Source organism: Bos grunniens, chromosome 13 (genome assembly GCF_055505025.1).
Source record: "Bos grunniens cultivar Pamir isolate PY7600 chromosome 13, Bosgru_T2T1.0, whole genome shotgun sequence".
Lineage (NCBI taxonomy): Eukaryota > Metazoa > Chordata > Mammalia > Artiodactyla > Bovidae > Bos > Bos grunniens.
The window spans coordinates 23540703-23567800 of NC_141177.1; the positions used below are offsets into that span (position 1 = coordinate 23540703).

Genomic DNA, 27098 nt, shown 5'->3' on the forward strand with positions numbered 1-27098 from the left:
TTTGTGATCCCATGGACTGTAGCCTACCAGGCTCCTCTGTCCATGGGATTTTCCAGGCAATAGTGCTGGAGTGGCTTGCCATTTCCTTCTCCAGGGGATCTTCCCAACCCAGGGATCGAACCCAGGTCTCCCGCATTGTAGACAGTTGCTTTACTGTCTGAGCCACCAGAATATAGTAGATGTTCAAGAAATACTCCATGGATCTTATTCAGGTCAAGCAGAGATGAGAACAATACTGAAGGTGTAATGACTAGATGGTCCCCTAGAAGAGAGAACCTTTTATTTTTTTAAAATAACATAGCCTATTCCTCTGAGAAAAGGATTTGATGCTGTGGAGCCACTTAGGTGTGAGAGTATTGACCCAGAGGGTGTGCTGGGAAACTGCAGTTAAGCCCAGGACCTCTATGGACATTGTTTCCATCGTGAGGACATGTTCCTCACAGTGGCCACTGCTTAATCTAGGGTAGGAAAAACTGCTATTTCTTGGCTGTCCACCATGTGTTGACTGCCATCCCCAGTGTTTTTGTTTATGGCTGCTCACCTTCCAGACAGTCCTACGTAGAGATCAGCGGCATCCCTGCTTTTCCAGAGAGGGAGACAATGGATAAGGGGAGGCAGCTAAACTTGCCAGAATTTTCTAACCAAGGTGGTGAGGTCTGGGCTTTGCCCCTACGTGGGACTCAGAAGCTTATGCTTTCCCCATTGCATGCTTCAATTTTAGTTCACATAATCGGTTTGTGTACAAGTTCAGTGTAGTGAGTGCACACTGATTATGGAGGAAAATGTATCCCCTACCTCTCTGGCCAGTGAGATCTTTCTCAAGTAAGCTAATCTTCCAGGACTAGGACACTGAACTGGAAGAGGAGGCAAATGTTTAGGAGGCTTTTTGTCAGCCACTAGCGAATTGACAGGTCTTGCCTCTGTAGTCCCCTTCTCCCTCCACGCCCCATTGCAAGCCACCTTCCCCCGCAGCACAGATGCTTCAAAGACGACGTCTCTGTGAGAGCCCTACCAACTGCCGTGTTGTTGGGCAACCGGGCACTCACACTGTCAGCTTTTTGTTTTTTCCACCAGTGCCAGATTTCAGGGTAGGGCCTGAGGGCAGGAAGAAGGGAAAGAATGGGTCAGCAGAGGGCCCATTGGACTGAACAGCCTTGGGTTATGTTCTGAGCAGGAAGCAGCAGCCTCGGCCCCTTGGTGTAGCATACAGGTCTGTGTCTCACCCCGAACGTCCATACCATGTTGCCTGTCCCACACCTGGAAACCTCCAAATGCAAACTGAAGTTGAGAGGTCTTGCTTCAGTAAGTGTGTGGTGACACGTGTGTCCAGAGCTTGTCAGAGGATACTGGTTTGCTGGTGTGATGCTGGCATAGAGGGAGAGGACATTCCATTACAGTGGAGAATTGAGGATGCAAAGTAGGTCTGTTCTGCTGAGATCTCTCGGGAAGAATTACTGAAAACAGCCCATCTGTGAGGGAAATTTTTTTTAATCTAAGCCTAACTTTTTTGTTGTCATTATGATGCTAACCCATTTCCCTTTGCTCCATCTGTCCTCAGTCAGGAAACTGTATGCCCCAAATCTTGTTCTCTGTTTTGAAAAATCAATTTTTCCTGTGTTTAACCAGCTTTGCTAAAACTAAACCCTTGCATATAAAGCTCTTATGTCATTCAAAATTCATTTTTTAATCCCAGTCAATCTGTATCTTTACATATTTTTAAAATATTCTCAATATTTGTGTTCCACATTTCTTTTTAATTTTATGTTTTATTTACATTCTTTTTTAGTATCTGATATTTTATTCTGCTGATACATGCTATAATTTGCCTAGTCTCCATTGGGTATTTCAAGAATGTCCAATTTTTCATTTTAAAGAGTATACTATGAACATCTATATAATATTTTATTTCCTGTAGTTACATTTCCTATGCTTGCAGATCTCAAATTTTTTTGTCTCAGAAACTCCCTTGCATGCCCCCAAGTTACTTAGGAACCCAAAAGATCTGTTTGTTTGAGTTATATCTGTCAGTATTTACTATATTATCAATTACAGCCAAACTATCTTAATTATAAATTAAAATTTAAATATGCATTTATTCATTAAAAATAATAAACCTCTTGTGTGTTAAATAACAAATTTTATGAAAATACTTTCCAAATCAAAAACTTAGTGAGAAGAGTGACATTGTTTTCATTGTTGCAGATCTTCTTAATATCTGGCATAGAAGTCAGCTAGATTCTCATTTCTGCTTCTGCATTTAGTCTGTAGCTGATAATGTTTATGTTTAAGCCTTAACATAGTTAAGTTGTTGGAAAAGAGAGGATTAGTTTAGTAATTTTGAAATAATTGTGCATTTTCTACTTTGTATTACACCAAAACTTGATAAGTGATAGTTTCTTTAAGGTATTAACCTAAAACAATAAATAAAAGTGTTAATTACTCAGTTGTGTCTGACTTTTTGTGACCCCATGAACCGTAGCCTGCCAGGCTTTGCTGTCCTTAGAATTCTCCAGGCAAGAATACTGGAGTGGGTAGCCATTCCCTTCTTCAGGGGATCTTCCTGACCCAGGGATCGAACCCAGGTCTCCTGCTTTGAAGGCTAATTCTTTACCGCTGAGCCACCTGGCAGACCCATTTATAGAGAATAAGGGGAATCTGGTAGTTCAGTTCAGTTCAGTCACTCAGTTGTGTCTGCCTCTTTGAGATCCCATGGACTGCAGCACACCAGGCCTCCCTGTCCATCACCAACTCCTGGAGTTTACCCAAACTCATGTCCATTGAGTCGGTGATGTCATCCAACTATCTCATTCTCTGTCCTCCCCTTCTCCTCCCACCTTCAATCTTCCCCAGCATCAGGGTCTTTTCCAGTGAGTCAGCTCTTCCCATCAGGTGGCCAAAGTATTGGAGTTTCAGCTTCAACATCAGTCCTTCCAATGAACACTCATGACTGATTTCCTTTAGGATGAACTGGTTAGATCTCTTTGCAGTCCAAGGGACTCTCAAGAGTCTTTTCCAACACCACAGTTCAAAAGCATCAATTCTTCGGTGCTCAGCTTTCTTTATAGTCCAACTCTCACATCCATACATGACCACTGGAAAAACCATAGCCTTGACTAGACGGACCTTTGTTGGCAAGGTAATGTCTCTGCTTTTTAATATGCTGTCTAGGTTGGTTATAGCTTTTCTTCCAAGGAGAAATGACCTTTTAATTTCATGGCTGCAGTCACCATCTACAGTGATTTTGGAGCCCAAAAAACTAAAGTCTGCCACTGTTGACACTGTTTCCCCATCTACTTGCCATGAAGTGATGGGACAAGATGCCATGATCTTAGTTTTCTGAATGTTGAGTTTTAAGCCAACTTTTTCACTCTCCTCTTTCACTTTCATCAAGAGGCTCTTTAGTTCTTCTTTGCTTTCTGCCATAAGGGTGGTGTCATCTGCATATCTGAGGTTATTGATATTTCTCCTGGCAATCTTGATTCTAGCTTGTGCTTCATCCAGCCCAGCATTTCTCATGATGTACTCTTCATATAAGTTAAATAGGCAGAGTGACAATATACAGCCTTGATGTACTCCTTTTCCAATTTGGAACCAGTCTGTTCCATATCCAGTTCTAACTGTTGATTCTTAACTTGCATACAGATTTCTCAAGAGGCAGGTCAGGTGGTCTGGTATTCCCATCTCTTTAAGAAATTTTCCACAGATTGTTGTGATCTGCACAGTCAAAGGCTTTGGCATAATCAATAAAGCAGAAGTAGATGTTTTTCTGGAATTCTCTTGCTTTTTCTATGATCCAACGGATGTTGGCAGTTTTATCTCTGGTTCCTCTGCCTTTTCTAAAACCAGCTTGAACATCTGGAAGTTCAGGGTTCACACAGTGTTGAAGCCTGACTTGGAAAAAATTTTGAGCATTACTTTACTAGCGTGTGCGATGAGTGCATTTGTGTGGTAGTTTAAGCATTCTTTGGTATTGCCTTTCTTTGGGATTGGAATGAAAATTGACCTTTTCCAGTCCTGTGGCCACTGCTGAGTTTTCCAACTTTGCTGGCATATTGAGTGCAGCACTTTCACAGCATCATCTTTTAGGATTTGAAGTAGGTCCACTGGAATTCCATCACCTCCACTAGCTTTGTTCGTAGTGATGCTTCCTAAGGCCCTCTTGACTTCACATCCAGGATGTCTGGCTCTAGGTGAGTGATCACACCATTGTGATTATCTGGGTCATGAAGATCTTTTTTGTACAGTTCTTCTATGTATTTTTGCCACCTCTTCTTAATATCTTCTGCTTCTGTTAGGTCCATACCATTTCTGTCCATAATCGAGCCCATCTTTGCATGAAATGTTCCCTTGGTATCTCTGATTTTCTTGAAGAGATCTCTAGTCTTTCCCATTCTTTTCTTTTCCTCCATTTCTTTGCATTGATCGCTGAGGAAGACTTTCTTATCTCTCCTTGCAATTTTTTGGAACTCTGCACTCACATGGGTATATCTTTCTTTTTCTCCTTTGCTTTTGGCTTGTCTTCTTTTCACAGCTATTTGTAAGGCGGCCTCAGCAGCCATTTTGCTTTTTTGCATTTCTTTTTCTGAGGGATGGTCTTGATCCCTGTCTCCTGTACAATGTCACGAACCTCCATCCATAGTTCATCAGGCACTCTGTCTATCATATCTAGTCCCTTAAATCTATTTGTCACTTCTACCGAGCTGTTATAATCAGAAGTCTGTTGGAAGAAACTGGAAGTTTACAGTATAATGGCTTTTCATTGGCTGAGTTGTGCCACTCTCTCATTAGCTGAGCTGTTACCAGCACAGAGGAACTCTTTCTTCTTCCACTGAAAGTAGTAAGATAGTGTTACTTCCTGCAGGAAATGGAAGATACTCTCTTCTTGCTGGAGTCTGTGTTGATGTCCAGTGATACCTACTTGAAAGCTCTCCCTTCTGGCCTGCTCATTCTGTTTTAGTTAGGTTTCTCTTCATTAATTTTCACAAAGGGTTAGTTCCAGTGTAAAATTTGAATTCATATCAGTGAACTTTTTGTATGTTATTGCATTAAAATCCACTGGTCTACCATGCCCTTTTAATGGATCTTTTACCAGTGCATGCTGTTGGAAGATCGTGGATTGGTTGTTTGGAAAATGCTGGTTCACTGGTATGTGCTAATCCACTAAACATTGACACATTTTATTACACAATATCTAAAAAATCATATTCATGAATATTATTAATCTCATCAGCATCTGTATGGGGAACCCACCAAGTTAGTGATGAATGGTGGTGGTGGTTTAGTCGCTAAGTCGTGTCCAACTCTTGCGACCCCACGGACTGTAGCCTGCCAGACTCCTCTGTCCATGGGATTCTCCAGGCAAGAACACTGGAGTGGGTTGCCATTTCCTTCTCCTAGTGGTAAATACAAATTTACAAATGGCAGATTTTCTTGAAAGCTTGAATTTTATCATTGGCAACATATACTGTCAGTTATTTTCCTTGAAGTAACAGGTTCCATGGTTTTCAGAAAAGTGTCTACTGTGTAGCTCAATCTGAATAACCTTGGTTTGTCATTTTATGTAAAAATAGTTTTCCATGAAAAAATGGCTACTTTAGCTAGCAGCTTAGCTGCACAAGTTTCTCTTTGAGACAGCCATTGTATTTCTACATGCAACAAAAGTGCTTAATGAATATTTCCTGTTTCATCACACAGAATATTAAAAAGAAGTATACTCAAAGATTGAGACTTTAGATAACACTTGGTAATTTTTACCACTTCTTTAAGGACATTTTGATGGGAAAATGGATGGGGGATGGTAGTTGGAGTGGCTGGTGAGTCAGATTGCCATGACTGCTAGTTACTCACTGATGCTTTTGTTTTTGTGTTTTTTGTTTATTTTTGGCTGCACTGGGTTTTAGTTGCTGCAAGTGGGCTTTCTCTAGTTGTGGCGAGCTCTGCTCTTCCTTGCTATGCACAGGCTTCTGATTGCAGTGGCGTCTCTTGTTGCAGAGTACGGGCTCTAGAGTGTGCAGGCTTCAGTGGTTGTGGCATACCGCTCAGGAGTTGCATCATACGGGTTTAGTTGCCCTGAGGCATGTGGAATCTTCCTAGATCAGGGATCGAACCCCTGTCCCCTGCACAGGCATGTGGATTCTCAACCACTGAACCACCAGGGAAGTCCTCATCATTGCTTTTGTACCATTAGTAAAAATATCAACACAGTGAAGAAAGCAGATAGTTTTTAAGATGAAATAGTTTTAATATCTTTTTTTTTTAATGTTTACAAGCCCATTTGAATGTACTCTTTTGTGAAGAGTCTGTTCAAATCTTTTGCTTGTTTTCCTGTTGGATTGTCTTGTCTTATGATTTGTAGACATTGCTTATATAGTCTGGATTTAGTCTTTTGTCAGACATATGTACAACAAGTGTCTTCCCTCTGTAGCTTGCCTTTTCACTCTGTTAAGGGTGTTTTGTTTTAATTAAAACATTCTTAATATTTTATGTAATTCGATTTATCAATACCTTCCTTTTATATGTGGTGCTTTTTTGACCTGTTTGAGAAAATTTTGCCCTGTCTATGGTCATGTAGAATTTCTCATATACTCTAGAAGCTTTGTTATTTTACCTTTTATATTAAGATAATCCATTTGAAATTAATTTTATGTGATTGTGAGATACACGTCTTACCATAGTGATATCCAGTTGATCTAGCACCATATTTGGAAAAGAATTATCCCCTACCTGTGCCACCTTAATAATTTTCATTTTTCATTACTTGTGATACAATAATAGTTGCCCTCATTCTTTTCATTGTAATGGAAGTAATCTTGATCCTTTTGATTTTTTCCCCCATGGATGGCAAAGCTGGTTCAGTAATATTTATATGACTGCTAGGTAGAGTGCCAACTATTGCAGAAATTGCTAGGCATTTCATCCATATTCTCTTATTTAATTCTCTCAACCCCATGAGATTGGTAAGGGCTACCCTCCTTATACGGTTTACATGAAACTGATGTTCATGTATAAGTAATTTGACCACGGTCATTCATGAACAGAAGTTGTGTTATAATAATAGAATATTGGATAGGGACTCAACCTTCAGGGAGTTCACAGTTGGTTAGGACTGATTACCCTTTTTATTCCAGACCATAAGTGTTTCTAAAACAATTAAAGAAGTATGTCTCAGGTCTGTTGAAGCTCACAGAAGGGTGATTACTCTGAAGGGTTGAGTTAGGACAGGATATAGAAGGAAGGGCTTCACTGAGATAATGCATGATGAACTAAATTTTAAGGGACTAATAAAAGTTCTGTGGTATTGGGAGTAGTTGGTATTTGTGGCCACGAGAAAAATGGATACAAATGGGGCTGTGAAGTCATCTTGTCATCTCCTGTGTGTGTGTGTGTGTGTGTGTGTGTGTGTGTCTATAGGCAGGGGAGGGACCAAGGGGTTATATATTACTTGTGCTGGCGTGTGAAGGTGAATGTGGGAACCACATCACAAGGGATCTTATGTGCTAAGAAGCTTTGATCGTGGGGTAATGGGAGCCATCAAAATGGTTTGGATAGAAAGTGATTCATTTGGGACCTTTTTAACCATTCCCGCTGTCCAGGGAATCCCACTTAGAATGTCAGCTTACATAGTTAATATCTATTGAGCCTTTACTGTGTGCCAAGCTATTATTACACTAAGTATAGAATATAGTCTCTCTTAATCTTCATTAGCAAGAGAATGAGAGGTACCTGCTCTTGTTATCCCACTTTTTGGAAAAGAAAACTGAGACACAGGTTAATCAACTTGCCCAAAGAAACAGCTCATAAATGTTGATGTGGGATTCAGCCCTTAGTATTTTCTCCTTTTGACACTTATATCAGCCATTGCTTCAGAAGAAACTATCTTGGCTTGAATTATTCCAAGAACAAAGAGAAAGCTGGTATGGTGGGAACGTGGTGAGATATGGTGATAGGAGATGACTCTGCAGGGGTGAGCACAGGACAGTGTGTGTAGAGCCTTGGCGTCAAAGTCAGGAGCAGTGGGAAGCCACTAGGTGTGTGTAGCAAGAGAGAGACTTGATAGCCTTTCTTTTTTTTTTTAAATTCCTCTGGCTCCTTTGTAGAGAATGGATTAGAGAGGGACAAGAGTAGAAACAATAAGATCAGGTAAGGAGCTGACACAGGCACTCTGGCAAGAAATAATGGTGGTAGATGGTGGCAGATATAAGGATAATCTGGGATATATTTGGAAGTACACTTTACAGGACTTGCTTATGGGTTGGCTTAATGACGGGAAGAAAAAACCACGATGATGCAAGGAGGTTTTTTTTAGCCTAAGTCATTTCTAATTTCAGGCTACCATAGCTTCAGGGAACATGCTTTTCATGCAACTTAGAGCATAGCTCTGAATTTTCTTAGAATGCATTCCCAACAGTAGAATTAACTACATTAAGGACTAATCTGTAGAGAGCAATATTGCATAGGAACCTGGAATGTTAGGTCCATTAATCCAGGCAAATTGGAAGTGGTCAAACAGGAGATGGCAAGAATGAACATTGACGTTTTAGGAATCAGTGAATTAAAATGGACTGGAATGGGAGAACTTAATTCAGATGATGGTTATATCTACCACTGTGGTCAAGAATCCCTTAGAAGAAATGGAGTAGCCCTCATTATCAACAAAAGAGTCCAAAATGCAGTACTTGAGTGCAATCTCAGAAATGACAGAATGATCTCTTGTTCATTTCCAAGGCAAACCATTCAATATAATAGTAATCCAAGTCTATGCCCCAACCAGTAATGCTGAAGAAGCTGAAGTTGAATGGTTCTATGAAGACCTACAAGACCTTCTGGAACTAATATTAAAAAAAATGTCCTTTTCATCGTAGGGGACTGGAATGCAAAAGTAGGAAGTCAAGAGATGCCTGGAATAACATGCAAATTTGGCCTTGGAGTACAGAATGAAGCAGGGCAAAGGCTAATAGAGTTTTGCCAAGAGAACTCACTGGTCATAGCAAGCACCCTCTTTCAATAACACAAGAGATGACTCTACACATGGACATCACCAGATGGTCAATACCGAAATCAGATTGATTATATTATTTGCAGCCAAAGATGGAGAAGCTCTATACAGTCAACAAAAATAAGACCAAGAGCTGACTATTGCTCAGATCATGAACTCCTTATTGCCAAATTCAGACTGAAATTGAAGAAAGTAGGGAAGACCACTATACCATTCAGGCATGACCTAAATCACATCCCTTAAGATTATACAGTGGAAGTGACAAATAGATTCAAGGGATTAGATCTGATAGACAGAGTGCCTGAAGAACTATGGACGGAGATTCATGACATTGTACAGGAGACAGGGATCAATACCATCCCCAAGAAAAAGAAATGCAGAAAGGCAAAATGGTTATTTGAGAAGGCCTTGCAAATAGCTGAGAAAAGAAGAGAAGCTAAAGACAAAGGAGAAAAATATACCCATCTGAATGCACAGTTCCAAAGAATAGCAAGGAGAGATAAGAAGACCTTCCTCAGTGATCAATGCAAAGAAATAGAGGAAAACAATAGAATGGGAAAGACTAGAGATCTCTTCAAGAAAATTAGAGATACCAAGGGAACATTTCATGCAAAGATGGGCACAATAAAGGATAGAAATGGTATGGATCTAACAGAAGCAGAAGATATTAAGAAGAGGTGGCAAGAATACACAGAAAGTGATAGTGAAGTCACTCATTCATTTCCAACTCTTTGCAACCCCATGGACTGTAGCCTCCCAGCTCCTCCATCCATGGGATTTTCCAGGCAAGAGTACTGGAGTGGGCTGCCATTCCCTTCTCCAAGGGATCTTCCCAACCCAGGGGTCGAACCCGGGTCTCCTGCATTGTAGGCAGATGCTTTACCATCTGAGCCACCAGGGAAGTCTCAGAATACACAGAAGAACTATACAAAAAAGATCTTCATGACCAAGATAACCACAATGGTGTGATCATTCACCTAGAGCCAGACATCCTGGAATGTGAAGTTAAGTGGGCCTTAGGAAACATCACTATGAACAAAGCTAGTGTAGGTGATGGAATTCCAGTTGAGCTATTTCAAATCCTGAAAGATGATGCTGTGAAAGTGCTGCACTCAATATGCCAGCAAATTTGGAAAACTCAGCAGTGGCCACAGGACTAGAAAAGTCAGTTTTCATCCCAAAGGCAATGTCAAAGAATGTTCAACCTACCACACAATTGCACTCATCTTACATGCTAGCCAAGTAATGCTCAAAATTCTCCAAGCTAGGCTTCAACAGTGCATGAACCTTGAACTTCCAGAGGTTCAAGATGGATTTAGAAAAACCAGAGGAACTGGAGATCAAATTGCCAACATCCGTTGGATCATCAAAAAAGCAACAGAATTCCAGAAAAACAGCTACTTCTGCTTTATTGACTATGCCAAAGCCTTTGATTGTGTGGATCACAACAAACTGTGGAAAATTCTTAGAGATGGGAATACCGGACCACCTGACCTGCCTCCTGAGAAGTCTGTATGCAGGTCGAGAAGCAACAGTTAAAACTGGACATGGACCAGCAGACTGGTTCCAAATAGGAAAAGGAGTACATCAAGGCTGTATATTGTCACCCTGCTTATTTAACTTATATGCAGAGTACATCATGTGAAATGCTGGGCTGGATGAAGCACAGGCTGGAATCAAGATTGCTGGGAGAAATACCAATAACCTCAGATATGCAGATGACACCACCCTTATGGCAGAAAGCAAAGAAGAACTAAAGAGCCTCTTGATGAAAGTGAAAGAGGAGAGTGAAAAAGTTGGCTTAAAACTCAACATTCAAAAAAACGAAGATCATGGCATGCAATCCCATCACTTCATGGCAAATAGATGGGGAAACAATGGAAACAGTGAGAGACTTTATTTTTTGGAGCTCCAAAAATCACTGCTAATGGTGACTGCAGCTATGAAATTAAAAGACACTTGCTCCTTGGAAGAAAAACTGTGACCAACCTAGACAGCATATTAAAAAGCAGAGACATCACTTGGCCAACAAAGGTCCGTCTAGTCAAAGCTATGGTTTTTCCAATAGTCACATATGGATGTGAGAGTTGGACTATAAAGAAAGCTGAGCACTGAAGAATTGATGCTTTTGAACTGTGGTGTTGGAGAAGACTCTTGAGAGTCCCTTGGACTGTAAGGAGATCCAACCAGTCCATCTTAAAGGAGATCAGTCCTGAGTGTTCTTTGGAAGGACTGATGATGAAGCTGAAACTCCAATACTTTGGCCACCTGATGGAAAGAGCTGACTCATTTGAAGAGACCCTGATGCTGGGAAAGGTTGAAGGCAGGAAGAGAAGGGGATGACAGAGGATGAGATGGTTGGATGGCATCACCAATTAAATGGACATGAGTTTGAGCAAACTCCAGGAGATGGTGACGGCCAGGGAAGCCTGGTATGCTGCAGTCCTTGGAGTTGTAAAGGGTCAGACACAACTGAGTCAACTCAACTGAGCTGAAGGACTAAGCCTCTTTTTAAAGATTTTGATACACATTGCCCAGTTGCCTTCCTAAACACTGGTATTAATTAGCATTCTTCCTCTATTTTGATGTCATTTGCCTGTCCTTTTCATTGCTGGAGTTAGTCTCCTTTTTCTTTTAAATTATTTAGAAAGGCATCATCGTTATCACATTTGTAAGCTTAACTGAACCCAAATTCAGTTTTTGTTATTACCCCATTCTTTGTTGGCTGTTGACTGGAGACCTCTCTCTCATCTCCTTAAACTTCTTGCATTTCTCCTCATATGGCTGCCTCCATATTTAAAGCCAACAGCAGTGTGTCAGGTTCTTCTCATGCTTCAAGGCTTTCCTTCCACCTTTTCTTCTGCCACCAGCCAGAGAAAGTTCTCTGCTTTTAAAGGTCCATATGATTAGATTAGCCCACCCAGATAATCCCCCATTTCTGAGGTCCTCTGTGCCATAAAACATAAATGTAGGAGTGATTTCTTATCACACGCACAGATTCTGGGGATTAAGAAGTTATGGAAGATAGAGAAGGGGCCATTTTTACCAAATGCAAAATACATTTCCCCTTCCCTAGAGTTCTGAGGACTCTTGTGCCATTACTGTGTCAGCTCAGCCTGAAAATATTGTCTAAATCTCTTCTACTTAAAGGACCCAGATCTCACCTTCTAAATCATCTAAATTAGGTATAGTGGTAGCTCCTGAGTACAACTGCTTTCTGTCTCTTGTCCAGAGATATGGATTGTCTGTTCCTATCATACACTGGTTGGATGGGCGAAGGATAACAGTTAACTTTTTTCTAACATGGGAGAAAAACATGAACATGAAAGTTACTAATTACAGCATTATTTATAATTACACACACCAGAAGCAATACCAATACCTACATTAGAAGAATTTTAAAGATTTTCTTCACTTCAGTGAATATTATTTGGTCATTAAAAATTTTAGTAGCAAGGACAAATAGCATGAGAAATATAGGACACAAATGGAGGAAATTAGTACAGATCTAATTGTACTTATAATTTTCACATAAACATATAAAAATATGCTCATAAAAAGACTAGAAAGGGCAAAAATAATCATTGTGTTAGAGTCGGATGATGGGTAACATTTTCCTTACAATTTTTTAGTATGAAATATGCATATTTTTTCTTTTAAAAATCTTTGTTCACATAGCCTAAATGCAGTATTTTCCAATCATTCTCAATCTCCCATTCACCTTTGAACTCATAGGATATCCTTGGAATTAGGAAAGGGAAAAGTGTTGTGCTCTGCTTGCTCAGAACACATAGCTGGTGCTCTACTTGTACACACATTCTTGTCTACAGTTATCAGCATCTCCCAGTCCTGAGTTTCCACATTTGGCAGGACAAAGTACTTAAACCTAGATCACCATAATTCCCCAGCTGAACTTGTATCCTCACTGGGAAGCAGCCTAGCCATTTGAGGTCCCCAGACCAGCAATGTCAGATCACATGGGAGCTTTTACAAAATGAAGCATCTCAGATCCCATTCCTGATCTTCTGAATTAAAACCTACATTTTAGCAAGATTCACCCCCCGATTCATGTGCACATAACAACTTGAACAGAACTGGCCTAGGTGGTTCAAACAATGCCATTAAAACTGAATCAGGGGTCAGGGTCGAGAAATCTTCAGGTAACTACTGCCGGAAGTACTGTGAAAACACAGCCGGCACTCCCAAAGAAGTGTGATGTGCAGATGGAGAGCTTTGTGTTCACACCTGGTGGTCACCAATGAGTGCAGACCAGCAGCTGTGTTTAAAGCAGACATATTGGTATTGTGTACCAGTTGAAAGCCTGGGTTTGGAAACTTTTGATTCTGGAGTAAGCACACTCCATCCTGACTTTCCCATTGATTGCAGCTATACAGAATGCATGGAGCAGTTATTTGAGGATGCTGAAAAATAGCAGGTACATTGGGAGAGAAGACCAAAGGCTGAAATATCAATAAACTGGCCTCTGGTATGAACTCAAGGAAGCCCAAAACGAAGAATTAGATCTTGGTATGGAAAGAGAGCACTCCAGGAGAGTCCTCCATTCTGGCTAAAGTACTGAGGATGGGGTCTAGTGCTTAGAGAGGGTGGGAAGAAAATCTCCTATGTATTTTCTTCCTTTTCTCCGAAAATTCCCAACATGCGACAGTCCAAAAACACTTAAAACTGAGGGAAAAGACTCTTCCTTTCCAAGAAGACTTGTTTCAAGAGTATGAAGTGAACCACTGCTGCTTTTATTGTTCTCCCTCCACTTGATACAGCATGTGGACGTAGGCACTGTCAGGGGAGGTACATGGCAGAGCAAGGTAAGCAGTGCCCCAGCTTTCTGGCCAGAGGACCAAAGGAAAAGCCCAAGGACCCAGAAGGTACCAAGGAGATACGTTAGTTGCTCATTCGTGTCCGACTCTTTGTGACCCCATGGACTCCTCTGTCCATGGAATTCTCCAAGCAAGAATATTGGAGTGGGTTGCCATTTCCTTCTCCACCAAGGTGATAGATCATAGAAAGGAGTGCAGAAAGCAACTCTGTAAAGTTTGTGGACTCCAGGCCTTATCTGCACAATGTACATAAGTGGATGTGATTCTAAATAGCACACCAAAAACTTTGGGAACAGAACTGTAGTATCGCCCACTGCCAGGTCTCAGACTGACCACTGGATAGCACATATGTGGTACAGAACTAGATAGCGCTACAAAGGCTTTGCAAACAGAACTGACATTGAAACCTGAGCTTGAATCGCAAACCCAGCTGGGTTGGTTGTCTGCTAAGACAACAATATCAGGATTCTCCTGAAACCTCATAACAAAATATTAAAAATTTTTGGGACTGCAAAGAATCAAGTATTCCAAGATGACACAAATGTTGGAATAATTAGCTGACAGATAAAGCAGCTGTTAGAAAAATGCTCAGAGAAGTAAGGGCAAATAGTCTTGAAACAAATGGAATGATAAAAGATCTCAGCTCAGAAACAAGATACAAAGAATAACCAAATGGGAATTTTAGAAATGAAAAATACAATAATCAAAATAACTTCACTGGATGAATCCATAGCAGAATAGAGAAAACAGAGGAAATATTAAGTACTTGAAATAGATCAATAGAAATTATTCTATCTGAACAACAGAGAGAAAAAATATTTTTGTCCCAGGAACCTGGGACAATTATAAAAGATCTAACACTGGGACCATGAGAGTCTTAAAAGGAGAAGAGAAAGAGTGTAGGACAGAAAAATTAGTTGAAGAAAATAATGGCTAAAAACTTTCCAGATTTGGCAAAAGACAGAAACTTACAGATTTTAAAAGCTCAGCAAATCTCAAACAGGATAAACCCAAAGAAGTCCATGCTCATACATAATCACATTGCTAAAAATGAAAAAAAGTCATGAAAGCAACTAGAGAGAAACATGTGTTGCTTATAGTGGAATAAGAATTTGAATGATTGTGGATTTCTCATCAGAAAACCAGAAGTAAGTTGATCATTATTCTTAAAATATGGAGAAAAAAAGAATTGTCAGAACCAGAATTCTATATCCAACAAATACATCATCTTACTTCTGAAGGATTTTAAGATATTCTTAGTATAAAGAATACTAAGAGAATTCATAGTCAACAGATTTTCTCAGAAGAAATTGCTAATGAAAGTTCTTCAGACAGAAGGGAAGAGAAATCAAATAGAAACTTGGAACATCAAGAATAAAGGAAGAGCAATAAAAATGGTAAATATTTAGATAACTATAATAGGCTGTTCTCTAGTTCAAGAGAATTAGAATATGTTTATTTGTTGTTGTTGTTCAGTCACTAAGTTGCGTCCAACTCTTTGCAACCCCGTGGACTGTACCACACCAGGCTCCTGTGTCCTCGACTATTTCCTGGGGTTTGCTCAAACTCTTGTGCATTGAGTCAGTGATGCCATCCAACCATTTCATCCTCTGTCATCCCCGTCTTCAATCTTTGCCAGCATCAGAGTTTCTTCCAAAGAGTCGGCTCTTCCCATCAGATAGCCAAAGTATTGGAGCTTCAACTTGAGTATCCGTCTTTCCAGTGAATATTCAGGGTTGATTTCCTTTAGGATTGACTGTTTTGATCTCCTTGCAGTCCGAGGGATTCTTAAGAGTCTTCTCCGACACCACAATTCACAAGCATAAATTCTTTGGTGCTTAGCCTTTATGGTCCAACTCTCACATCTGTTCATGACTAATGGAAAAACCATAATTTTAACTCTATGAATCTTTGTAAGTAAGGTATTGTCTCTGCTTTTTAATACACTGTCTAAAAATACACTTTCCTTCCCAGGAGCAAGTGTCTTTTAATTTCATGACTGCAGTCACCATCCACAGTGATTTTGGAGCCCAAGAAAATAAAATCTGTCACTGTTTCCACTCTTTACCCCTTCTGTTGAATTATGAAGAGAGAAAACAGAAGAAAAAAAGAGAACAATTGGAAAAGCAATAGTAAAATGGCAGACCTAAATCTAAACATATCACATTAAATGTAAATGGTCTCAACATACCAATTAAAGGAACAACATGGCTTTTGAAGTTGGGCAAACCTGGTGTAAATTCATTCTTGGCTGCTTATACCTATGTGGCTTGTGTAAGAACACTTGCTTCTTTGAGCCTCAGTTTCCTCATTTGTAAAATAAGTATATGGCCTCAGAGGGCTGTTACAAAGATGAAATAACGTAATGATATAAAGAACTCTGCACATCCATCTGTTTAAAAAGTAGAGGAGATGCATATTTGCTCATATATGCAAAGTATCTTTGGAAGGACATACAAGAAGCTGATGTTAGTAGTTGTCTATGGGAAGACCTGGTAGGCTAGAGGACAGGGCTAAGAGGGAGATTTTTTTTTTTTTTTTACTTGTACAGGTCCAGAGTCTTTTATCTACAGCTCTGAAATCAAAAGAGCACTGAAAAAAAGTGTGTTTTGTTTTTTTCATAAGATTGACACCAAACCTTTTTTGGTAGCAAAACGTGACCTGAAGTGGCATGAAGTTCCTTACATATTCATTTTATGTGAATTCTCATTCATTTTGCAGAAATTTTAGGGTTTTGTTTACAGGGTGCTACATAGTAATATGTTTGGTACACTCCTATTTCTAAAATATGAAAAATTCTGAATTCTAAAACACATTCAGCACAAGATTATGGATCTATGTAGCCTTTGAATTTTGAATTCAATCTGTGTATTGTCTTGAATTTTGAAACTGGTGAAGGCATTACCTATTCACAAAATTAAATCTTAAAAACTAAATTTAGCATGGTGCCTGACACAAAGCAAGCTGTCAGTAAATATCAGCAGCTGCTGTTATTCCATTCTTCCAGGCTTTTCCTGTCAACAAATCTGTTCACGTCCAATACGACGTTTCACCATCACAGCAGACCCTGTGACTGTTACTGTTTAGATTTTACATTTTTAAAGACTGAGGTTCAAAGATTTTGTGACAGATGCCTGCCAACCAGCCAGGCAGCCCCCCACCTAGGATCCCGAGGTTTTTTCTGTTCACCAGACCACCTCAGCCAGAAGAATGGCATCAGCAGGATTTGTGTGCCAAAGAGAGCCAAGTTGTTTTTATCTAAGAGCAAAGGAGAGAATGAGGAAATTATGTGTGGTCAGGATCACCCCCAAATCCCATTAGACAGTCCAGTGGGCCCAGCCAGACAGATGTGCCTATAGCATTTAATGTACCAGCATTCTCCTTCAGGGGCTTCCCAGGTGGCTCAGCTTTAAGAACCTGCCTGCCAGTGCAAAAGACGTAAGAGATGTGGGTTTAGACCTGAGTCAGGAAGATTCTGTAGAAGAGGGCATGCAGCCCACTCCAGTATTCCTGCCTGGAGAATCCCATGGACAGAGGAGCCTGGCAGGCTATAGCCCATAGGTTGCAAAGAGTCGAATGTGACTGAGGTGACTTAGCATGCTCACACTCTCCTTCAGTTGATTACCTGATGAAGTTTTAGGGACTTGATTCTAGACACTGTACAAAAATTACCTTTAAAAAAAAAAAAATCCTGAGACCCTCATTCAGCACATTAAGGACTGAATCTATTTTATAATAGGTTCTGGGTGTGTATATGAGGAGCTCACAGAAGGGTGCGTGTGTTGCAGTTAGACTATGTTGAGTATGAACCTAAGGGATATGCCATGACCATTTGAAGTACCCAAATTGTTGGGGTGGGCCTGGCAACTGCCTTTCTTTCCTCTATTGTTCTTTATTTCTTCTCTCCTCACATTCTGTGATCTCGGAGAGATAAATAGAGATGGCTCCATGTTTCAGGAGGCATCAAGGCTCATTTCTCCAAGTCATTGTTATAGTTGGTTCTGTTTGCTGCTCTGTAAGGGGGCAGTTTGTGGAGATAGATAAAATGCTTCCTGCCCTCTGCACCACCTGGTCTGTCCAGTGAGGCAGGTTATTGGGAGGCCACCAGAAAGTTTGACTGCCAGCTCCATGAACCATGGCTTGGAAACAATAACCTCGATCAGGAAAAATTGCTTCCCTTGGAAACCATGTCCACCTAATCACAATGTCTTTTCCAGCTCATTGGTAGAACTGACTGGAGAAGCACCTACTTTTGGATTTTTTCCCAGCTCTTTAATTAATGGCTTCTTACTAGAAGCTTCGATTAACTGCTATTTACAAAGCTTTTCTGAGGTCTGCCATGCCCCAGAACTGTCAGGTTTGTATTGCTTGCCAGGGCTCCAGGTAGATTCCAAAGCACACTTTTTCAAATACCAGATCTTTTTTGTTTCATTATATCCATAGCCAGATCCTTTATAGAAAAAGTAGGGAAGTATAAAGAGGAAATGTCACCCAGGTATAACTGTCACTGTTTTTATTTTCAGTTATACTTCTTTCTAGTTTTATTTATACACACACACATTTTTCCTAGGCTATTGATAATCCCCTTTTCTCTACCATTAACACTAGAACATAAACATTTTTCCACATCATTTTTAAACATTCTCAGAACATTTGTTTCCATGGCTGCATGATCTACCTAACTGGTCCCCATTTGTGACCAATCCACTTCCCTTGGTTAAAGTCTTTATGATGATATTTGAATTTCTGTAAGAGGATTTGTTGTTATTTAGTCACTAAGTCATGTGTGACTCTTTCGTGACTCCATGGCCTGTAGCCCACCAGGCTCCTCTGTCCTTGGATTTCCCAGACAAGAATACTGGAGTGGGTTGCCATTTCCTTCTCCAGGGGATCTTCCCCATCCTCATACACTGGCAGCAGATTCTTGACCATTGAGCCACATGGAAGCCCTTATGATGGATACCTAGGCATAAAATTATCAGACCATGAAATGTAAAGATACAAAAGGCTTTTGAGAGTCAGTTACATTGTGTGTGTGTGTGTATGTATGAGTATAAACTTAGTTTCCACAAAGCATGCACTGATTTATGCTTCTGGCTCCTGCAGTCTCAGTGTGGGCAAAAATTGGTTCTTCCTGGGGGGTGGAAAAAAACCTTAGAAATTTTGTGGCTGTCCAGTGGTTTCCAGTGCATAAACTGATATACAGTATCTGCTTTTATCATTTCATGCAGAGGCCATAATGAGAAAAAGGTTGAGAAACAGAGTTCTAGCTATATATGAGCACCCATCTCACTCCACCCTTGGAAGCTTTTAAATTTGAGCTTTTGGTTTGGGATTTTAGAATAGTATTTTTCTGGTCTAAATGTTCTTAATTCTTTGTACAGACTTTAGGAACCTGAGAAAGGTTTGAATACAATAAAATGTGTGTTCCCACTGTTTATATTTTTATCTTTCTACATTATTAGGAATCCTCCATGTTTCTAGCCTTGTGTCCAGCTCTTTTCATGTTACTGTGCTGTGTAGTGTTTTCAGTGTTAGTCTGTGCCAAGGACCATGTTGAAGTACCCCTTGTGTTCTGGTCTTAGGCAGGGACTCCCCCACCTCCATGCCTGGGAGTACGTGTGTGTCTCCACAGGCGTCAGCTTTGGACCTCTGGGAGCCCAGGCGCCAAGCTGCTCTGGGACTTTGAGTAATTGTCCCTTGTTTGTTTCAGGTGTGATCCCCTGGGCCCGTTTGCTGTCGGGGGAGAGGACCTAGACCCCTTTGGGTGAGTACTGCTGGGGAGCTGGCAGCAACATGACTTGGTCTCGTGGCCTTTCAGCCCCAGCTCATCTTCTAATTTTAGAACTTTTCGTCAGTCTTCCTTTGGGGTGAAGGAGGCATTTGTTGCCGAGTGGCTGAGGAAGCACTGCCACTGTTCTGCTCTGCCATGCCTGGAGCAGTGCAAGAGGGCCCTGAATGTTGGGGAGCAACTGAGCAAGCCCAGAGGGCAGTTCCACTGTTGTTTTCTGGCCCCACTTGCCCTGGTGGAACGATACCCCCGGGGGTCTATCAGGTGAAGACTGAAGACACACAAGTGGGTTACAGACCTGAGGTCAGTTGAGGGCTCTTCAGAGGTCATGACCTTACTTGATAAGGGAGGGTCACTCATCCCTTTTAGACTCTAGGGTAGTTCTTGTGAAGTCCCCAACAGAGTTAGAGCCTCAGCTATGCAAAGGCTCAGTGCTTCTAGATTTTAAGCTCTGCTGCAAAGCATGTCCCCAACTTGAGTGTTTCATTTTTAGACAGTGGGGAAAGTAAGTCTGAAGTTAAGCTTGAACAATTAAGCTTAACTTAAGTTTTTAACTTAATACTTTTGCTTGAGCTGAAGTTAAGCTTGAACAAACTTTGACCTCAAAGTTTGGGGTAACATCACCTTCTTATTCATCCTCATTTGAGCCATTAGGTCAGATCCTTAGAACTCCATGAGGAATGGGTACTATCAAGAGTCAGACTTGGACAATCAAGTCATAGAATGCCCAGAGACCCTTCAAGGAAACCACACACACAAAAAAAAAAACAAATAAAAGCTAGTATTATAAATTGTCTCAATTCATTAGCCCTTAGACCTAAAGCTGTGCCTGGAAGAGCCTTGTTTTGGTTCTGCATTCACCTTGACAAGTTCTGGCACATGTTCTTGATCAAATCGTGCCCCCCTCCTTGGCTGCGGGACATGGCAGGGATCTCAGTGTTGTGGGGTCCTGGAGCTTGTAGAGCTGAAAGTGCAGGCCATGATGGCCAGAAAAGGTGTGCTTTTTTATGTTCTTGCTCTTGCCCACTTCCTGCTGGCACTCAGGCAACCATCCACGCATGTCTGCTTGAGCCATCCAGAGTTGGTGGCCAATTCACTTTTACCTACACTCTCATCACCTTCTTCTCCAACATCTGCTTGCCACACCTGCTTACCCATTATTCCTTCTTGTCTCAGGTGTCGGAGAGGTGGCATGATTGTGGATCCCCTGAGATCCGGCTTCCCAAGAGCACTTATTGACCCGTCATCAGGACTCCCAAACCGGCTTCCTCCAGGCGCTGTGCCCCCAGGAGCACGCTTTGACCCCTTTGGACCCATTGGGACCAGCCCATCTGGGTAGGTATTCACTCGGGGATGCTGAGAGGGAGGACCCGATAGCGGCTCAGCTCAGCATTGCAGGGATAAAGGCATCTGACACCAAGCGCAGAATTGCCAGTAGTCCCGGGCCTTGCTGCCAAGAGAGTGGAGCCTCCTCCAGGCCCCCGCCTGGTGCTCCCTGAAGCCTTCCATGGGCTTCCCATTCCTCAGTGGCTCCCTTCCCCAGCTTCCCTCCAGGAGGACTCAGAGGAGGGGTTGCTACTCACATTTACTGGACTTCTTGTATGTGCCAGGAACTCAGTGGATTCTTAGGTCAGCACTTGTGGATAGATATTTCACAGAGACAGAAATCAAGGCCCTGAGTGATGAAGGAACTTGTCCAACGTGGGAAAATCAGAATTCAGACCAACTCTAGGGCACATGGTCTTTAACTCCACAAACCACCACATCATTCTGGAGGCAGGCTCCCTCCATTCAGGACCCTGTCTACCTGTGTGCCCCTGACTCTTCATCACCCCAACTCACCAGCCCCTCTTTCCATTCCAGACCTAACCCAGACCATCTGCCCCCGCCGGGCTACGATGACATGTACCTGTGAAGGCCTCAAGAATGTAACGTCCCAGCCTTCCCTCCACTGTCCTGGAGCTGCCACCGCGGGCCCCTTCAGCACCCGTTTTCTTGCAGGCTGGGGGCAAAGGACTCTGTCCATGTGTTTGCAGGCCGGCTGGGATTGCCTCCCCACCCCCTACCAGAGCCAGGGCACCTGCTGCAGTTCTCCACCTGGCTGCATATAGGTCCCAAAGAGAAATCAGTGTGTGTCTCACCACCAGCTCCTCTCCACTTCCCAGGGGAGACTCCGGCAACATATGCCCTTGACCCAATGCAGTTCCAGCTGCATCGCTATAAGAACAGAACCCATTTTGGATGTTATTATTAAGAACCAAATGTCAATACAAAAATCATGTTGCCGGTCTCCCACTCTTCTTTACTGCACAGCTCCTTCCATGTATGAGACTTGAGAGTTTGGATCTTTGAGGGGCTAAAGGACTCTCTTAGGCATCTTCCTTTCATGAATTGCTCTCACTCCTGATACCACTAAGATGGTCTGGCTGCGTGGATGAAAATGAGTGACTGGAACCCCCATAGGCCACAGGGATGACTTCCACAAGGCCAGGCGCATTGCAGAACGACTGCATCTCCCTGCAAAGGGCAAGACGTTCCAGTTCTGCTTGTCTGAGCCTGTCCTCTGGGTCTGTCTGTGCCTGGGCAATGGCCGCCTTCAAACAGAGGAATAAACAGAGCAGACCTGAAGGCTAATCTCTTTTTTGCCACTAACTTAACTGAGTGACCCTATGCAAGTCCCTTCCCCTTCCAGGGCCACTGTGCCCACCTGCAAAATCCGAGGTGCCTTTCTTTCTCTAAAACATCCTGGTGTCGGCTTCTATGCATGATGATCCCTAGTAACTGGGGCAAAAGGTAAAGAATGAAGGTACAAGGCTTTGTGTGGTGATTACCTACAGAGTCTGCAACTCTGTGCCTCTACCCACCGTGAGGCCCCGACATGAGCATAGCAGCACAGTGCTGGACATAGGGACAAGCAGGGAGCCTGGCCTCTAGAAGCCAGTGTGTGACAAGGGTGAATGGAGGAGTTGGTGATACAGGAAACAACCCAGGAAGGCATTCCACGCCCAGGGAGCCCCAGCCTCTGGAAGTCTGTGCCCTGTATCCAGGCCCACCTGACCTTTGGTGTTCTCCAGATCCTTTTCAGCCCAAGGCCTGACAGACGTGTTCAGTGATGAACCCCTGTGCTGGAGTAGAGAAAACACCCTAGAGCACCAGACTCCGAGGCAAGAGATGAAGGCACTAGTCACTTTCACTCCACCGCTAGCATTTCAGCCATGGGTGGTGCCTTTTTCAGCTCCTTGGACTCCTTTCTCTAAATTAGGAGATAGTATTTGTCTGTGGGCAGAGGGCTACCAGAGCCTTCCTAAGGCATCTGCTAATGTGCTATATAGCCTGGAAGTGCCTGTCTGCTGTGCCCAAGAGTGGGTTACAAGTAAACTAGACAAGGCATATATGCCCAGGGTCAATCCAAGATGCCACCTGGGTATAGGTGGGGAGGCTAGGGCTTCCTGGGCGTTTCTGGCAGGCCGCATTTCAAGCACTGATTTAGTGAAGGACCAGTGTAAAGCTTTTAGAACAGCTCTGCTCTGGAAAAAGACCCAGAGGTCAGGCGGAACTGCAAATGCAGTCATCAATGGCCATCTTCCCCAAGAGCCAGCAAATGGGTGAGATGTTTTGTTTGGAAGCTAGATCATACCTTCTACAAAGAACTTGAGGCAATTTGCTCATAAAAGCATCCTTTATTATAAAAAGAAGCATTTAAAGGAACATCAGACAAGCAGGGGAAGTAAATAACTTTTAGGACCCTGATTCAGGGGAAGGACAAGATTGAAACAATAAATTCACCACTTAGATTTTCTAATAGTGAAAGTGGAAAGGATAGTCATAAGCATAATACTGTTTTCTGAAAACAGAAACTTCAGTGATTCATCTGCAGAATCAGTCGTTTTTTGAGTGGGTCTCCTTGCATCAAGGACTGAGGAGCGCAGACTGTGCCTTAAGTTATGTGTGGGGAGGTGAATGTGACCTTCAGGAACTTCCAAGTCAGCCTGTCAGTACATGTTGTGTATCTCAGCCACTTCCTCCTTCCAGCCATGAGTAATCACCGAGCAGCCAGCGGGAGTGATTCAGGTACGTTTTGTGGAACCTAGAAGTGTTAGAGCCTTAACAATAAATACCAGCACTTAATAGCCTGTTCTTCCTTTTTAAAAATAACAGCTTTATTGAACAGTTCACATACGCATAAAGTTCATGTTTTTTAAAGTGTACAATTCAGTGTTTTTAGTACATTCACAGTGTTGTGCACCCATCACCATATCTGAGTTCTGCACATTTCATCATCCAAAAAAGAAACCTCATACCCATTAACAGTCACTCTCCATTCCCTTCTCCCAGCCCCAAGTGACCACTCGTCTGTTTTCTGTCTCTAAAGATATGCCTATTCTGGACAGTTCTTACACGTGGAATAACACAATATGCGGTCTTTCATGTTTGGTTCCTTTCAGTTAACGTTTGCAGGGTCCATCCATGCTGTAGCGTGTATCAGTAATTCATTTCTTTTAATGGCTGAATAATATTCCACATTTTCTCTATCCATTTATTAGTTGATGGACAGGTTGTTCCAACTAAAATAAGGCTGCTATGAACATTTATGTACAAGTTTTTGTTTGGTCATATGTTTTCCGTTCTCTTGGAGTGGAATTGTGGGATCATATGGTAACTCTGTGTTTAATTTTTGAGGAACTGCCAAACTGTTTCCCAAAGTGACTGTGCCATTGACATTCCCATTAGCAGAGTATGAGGGGCCTGGTTCCGCCCATCTCCTCACCTGTTAGTCTTGTGTATAGATATCCTAGTGGGTGTGAAGTGGTAGCTCCTTGTGGTTTTGTCCTCTATTTTAAAAAAACAAAAACGGAATTCTGACCGAGGTCAAACAAGACAGAGATCGCAGACTGTGGCTTTGGTAATAGCCACCTTGGGATTACTGACTGGTGAGATGCAAAGGAGTTAAAGTTTGAATTTTGGGGAAGTTTCAGGGCTGGATGTGATTTAGGAGAAAGGTCCTGTCTATAGGGAAGTTACCATGACTTTTCCAGGTCTGGTGAGATTCATGGTAACCACTTTTGCTTGTTTTGAAATATTTGTATTGACCCAGTGGCTTACAAGTAAAATAAACATCTAGTTCTGAATCTTTGTCTTTTGAAGTGACATAGACTACGTGTACCATCTCTGGCAGTCTCCTCATCCCCAACTCTTCTTCCTTGCCTTGTGTCCTTCCTGATTCTTAGAGCTGGCTGTGTTTTTCATTGCATTGCATTTATGTGCTCATCGTGAGCTGTCAGCCTCCATGGTGAAGTCACTGGTCTCAAGACCCTGACTCCAAGCAGGTATTATGTTCAAAACAGATTTTTTATTCCTGTGATGGATGGCTAGTACCTGTTGCCATGAAGTTAGAAATCGGGTAGCAAGCCCTGTAACAACCTCATTCTTTGAAATCCAAATTCCTTCATAGCTTCCTTTTCTGCTCATTAATGACATTCTATTACTGATCCTTGCCTCTTCATAGAAGAAAACTTAGAGTCTGTGGAGCAGTTCCTGTCTGTCACCTTGTGCTCTTGTCTGCTTTGGGCAGTTCCAATGAGACAGGTCCCACCACCAAGGAGATGAAAGATCCCTCACATAAATATCCTCAGCTTTGTCTGATATAAAACATATTCTTAAGGCCCATTGTTGACTTTTTGCACCAAAAGAGAGATTCAAAGGCAGGCATCCAAGCCCCCAGCCCCTGTTTGTCCTTGGGATACCCCAAGTCTCCAGCTGTGCCGAGCCCTGAGCCTCACCCAGAGGGTAGGTCACAAGTAGGAGTGGCAGGCAGTGAGGATGGTGGCTGTAGAGGAGTGGCAAGACCCAGGTGACCAAGGATACTAGGGTGCAGAGAGCAGTGACATGGGTTTGAACATGAGGTTTGCCCACTAGTGGCAGGGCTAGGTGGCAGGTACGAGGTGGAAGGCCCAGCCTCGGACGTTGGATGACCGTGGGAATGGCCAGGTTCCATACTAGCCACATAAGGTGAGTGTTGTGTGACACGGTTCTGAAAGAGGAGAGACAGGGTGGGCTGTAGGAAACAGAAACTACTTTAGCTTTTTGAAACAAGAAGATTTGGATGCAGGCAGCAGCAAGATCACATCATCATTGTCTGATCTGGGGATCAGGAAACTCCAGAGCCACACAGCAACTGCCTGGATCTGTGCCAGAAAGTAAATGCCCCTTGTGCTGCCACCTTGACCCCCTCCCCCACTTCCTCTCACCTCAGTTCCAAGTGCAAGGCTTGGTTGCATGCATCTGATAGTTGGAACCTACATCAACTCTTAAACCATAGCTGCAAAGGAGCCTGGGAAATGGTCTTTTTCCCTTTTCCTGCCTGTCCCAGGAAGGCACGTTTGGGACAGAGGTCTGACAAGCCAGTCTCCTGTGTATTAACATCCTTATAGAATGGGCCTTGATAGAGATGAGCACCACAGCCAGGCTTCTCCAGCTTGCCCAAGCCTCCCAGTCTCTCCTGAAATGCTTGCTTGAAGGACACAGTACATCTTGGGCCCCAACCCAGACCTGGATCCAGATCACTAGGGAAGGGCCCTTAAGTCCATTTTTTGTAAGTTCCTCAGGTGATTTATCTGACAGACCAGTTTGAGAATTCCTGAGAAGGGAAGGGAAGGCTACACACATCCTTGCTACTCAAACCGGCAGATTCATCTAGAAACTTGTTAGAAATGTGGAGTCTCGGGCCCCACCCAGGCCTATTAAATGAGGACCTGCACTTTATCAAGTTGTCCAAGTGGTTTGTGTGCACTTTAAAGTCTGAAACTCTCTGGTGTACAAACCTTATATCTTCTCCCTTTACCTGGATAGCAGGTGAAAAGAATCGGCAGTCTTGGTTGATGACATACTACGACTAATACAAGAACCTCCTTGTTTTAACTGCTTTCTGTGTTATCCCCTGTAACCTCTCCCTTCCTTTCTCCCCTATCACTCAAAATGTGTTTGTTTCATATGTTTTTAAATACGGGTGTACCCTTGTAAAATAGCATATGTCATATCTAATATAAGGAAATACTATCCCCATTTTTTCCAGGCCAGAAAAAGAGGGTTTGGAAAGTTTCAGTAATTTGCTCAAGAAGGCAAGCAGGGTTCTTAGAATTAAGCAGGAGTAGTTATGACTCCCAGCCCTCCCTTTGCTGGTGTGTGACTTTATCTGCAAAATGAGCATCATATCTACCTTCAGGATTGTTACAGGACCCAACCAAATAATGTGTCTTACAAACAGATAGCAGGAGCTCTGTGGGTACCAGCTATCATTACTGAAGCCATATGGGTAGATAAGACTGGGGGTTCGTGGACAAGAGGGCTTCCCTGGTGGCTCAGATGGTAAAGAATCTGCCTACAATGCAAGTGACCTGGATTCGATTCCTGGGTTGGGAAGATCCCCTGGAGATGGGAGCGGCTACCCACTCCAGTATTCTGGCCTGGAAAATTCCAA

The 27098-nt window shown here is 42.4% G+C and overlaps 1 protein-coding gene across 1 annotated transcript in view; it reads left to right on the plus strand.

The window, feature by feature from the left end:
• The window catches only part of PSMF1 (proteasome inhibitor subunit 1), a 38814-nt gene extending 16565 nt beyond the window's left edge, over window positions 1–22249 (plus strand). The window contains exons 5-7 of the mRNA XM_086332639.1: window positions 19544–19597; window positions 20798–20956; window positions 21485–22249. Of these exons, the coding sequence (XP_086188765.1) occupies window positions 19544–19597; window positions 20798–20956; window positions 21485–21536 (265 nt within the window). The 3' untranslated portion in view covers window positions 21537–22249. The remainder of the gene's footprint in view (window positions 1–19543; window positions 19598–20797; window positions 20957–21484) is intronic.
• Window positions 22250–27098: the final 4849 nt, after the last annotated feature.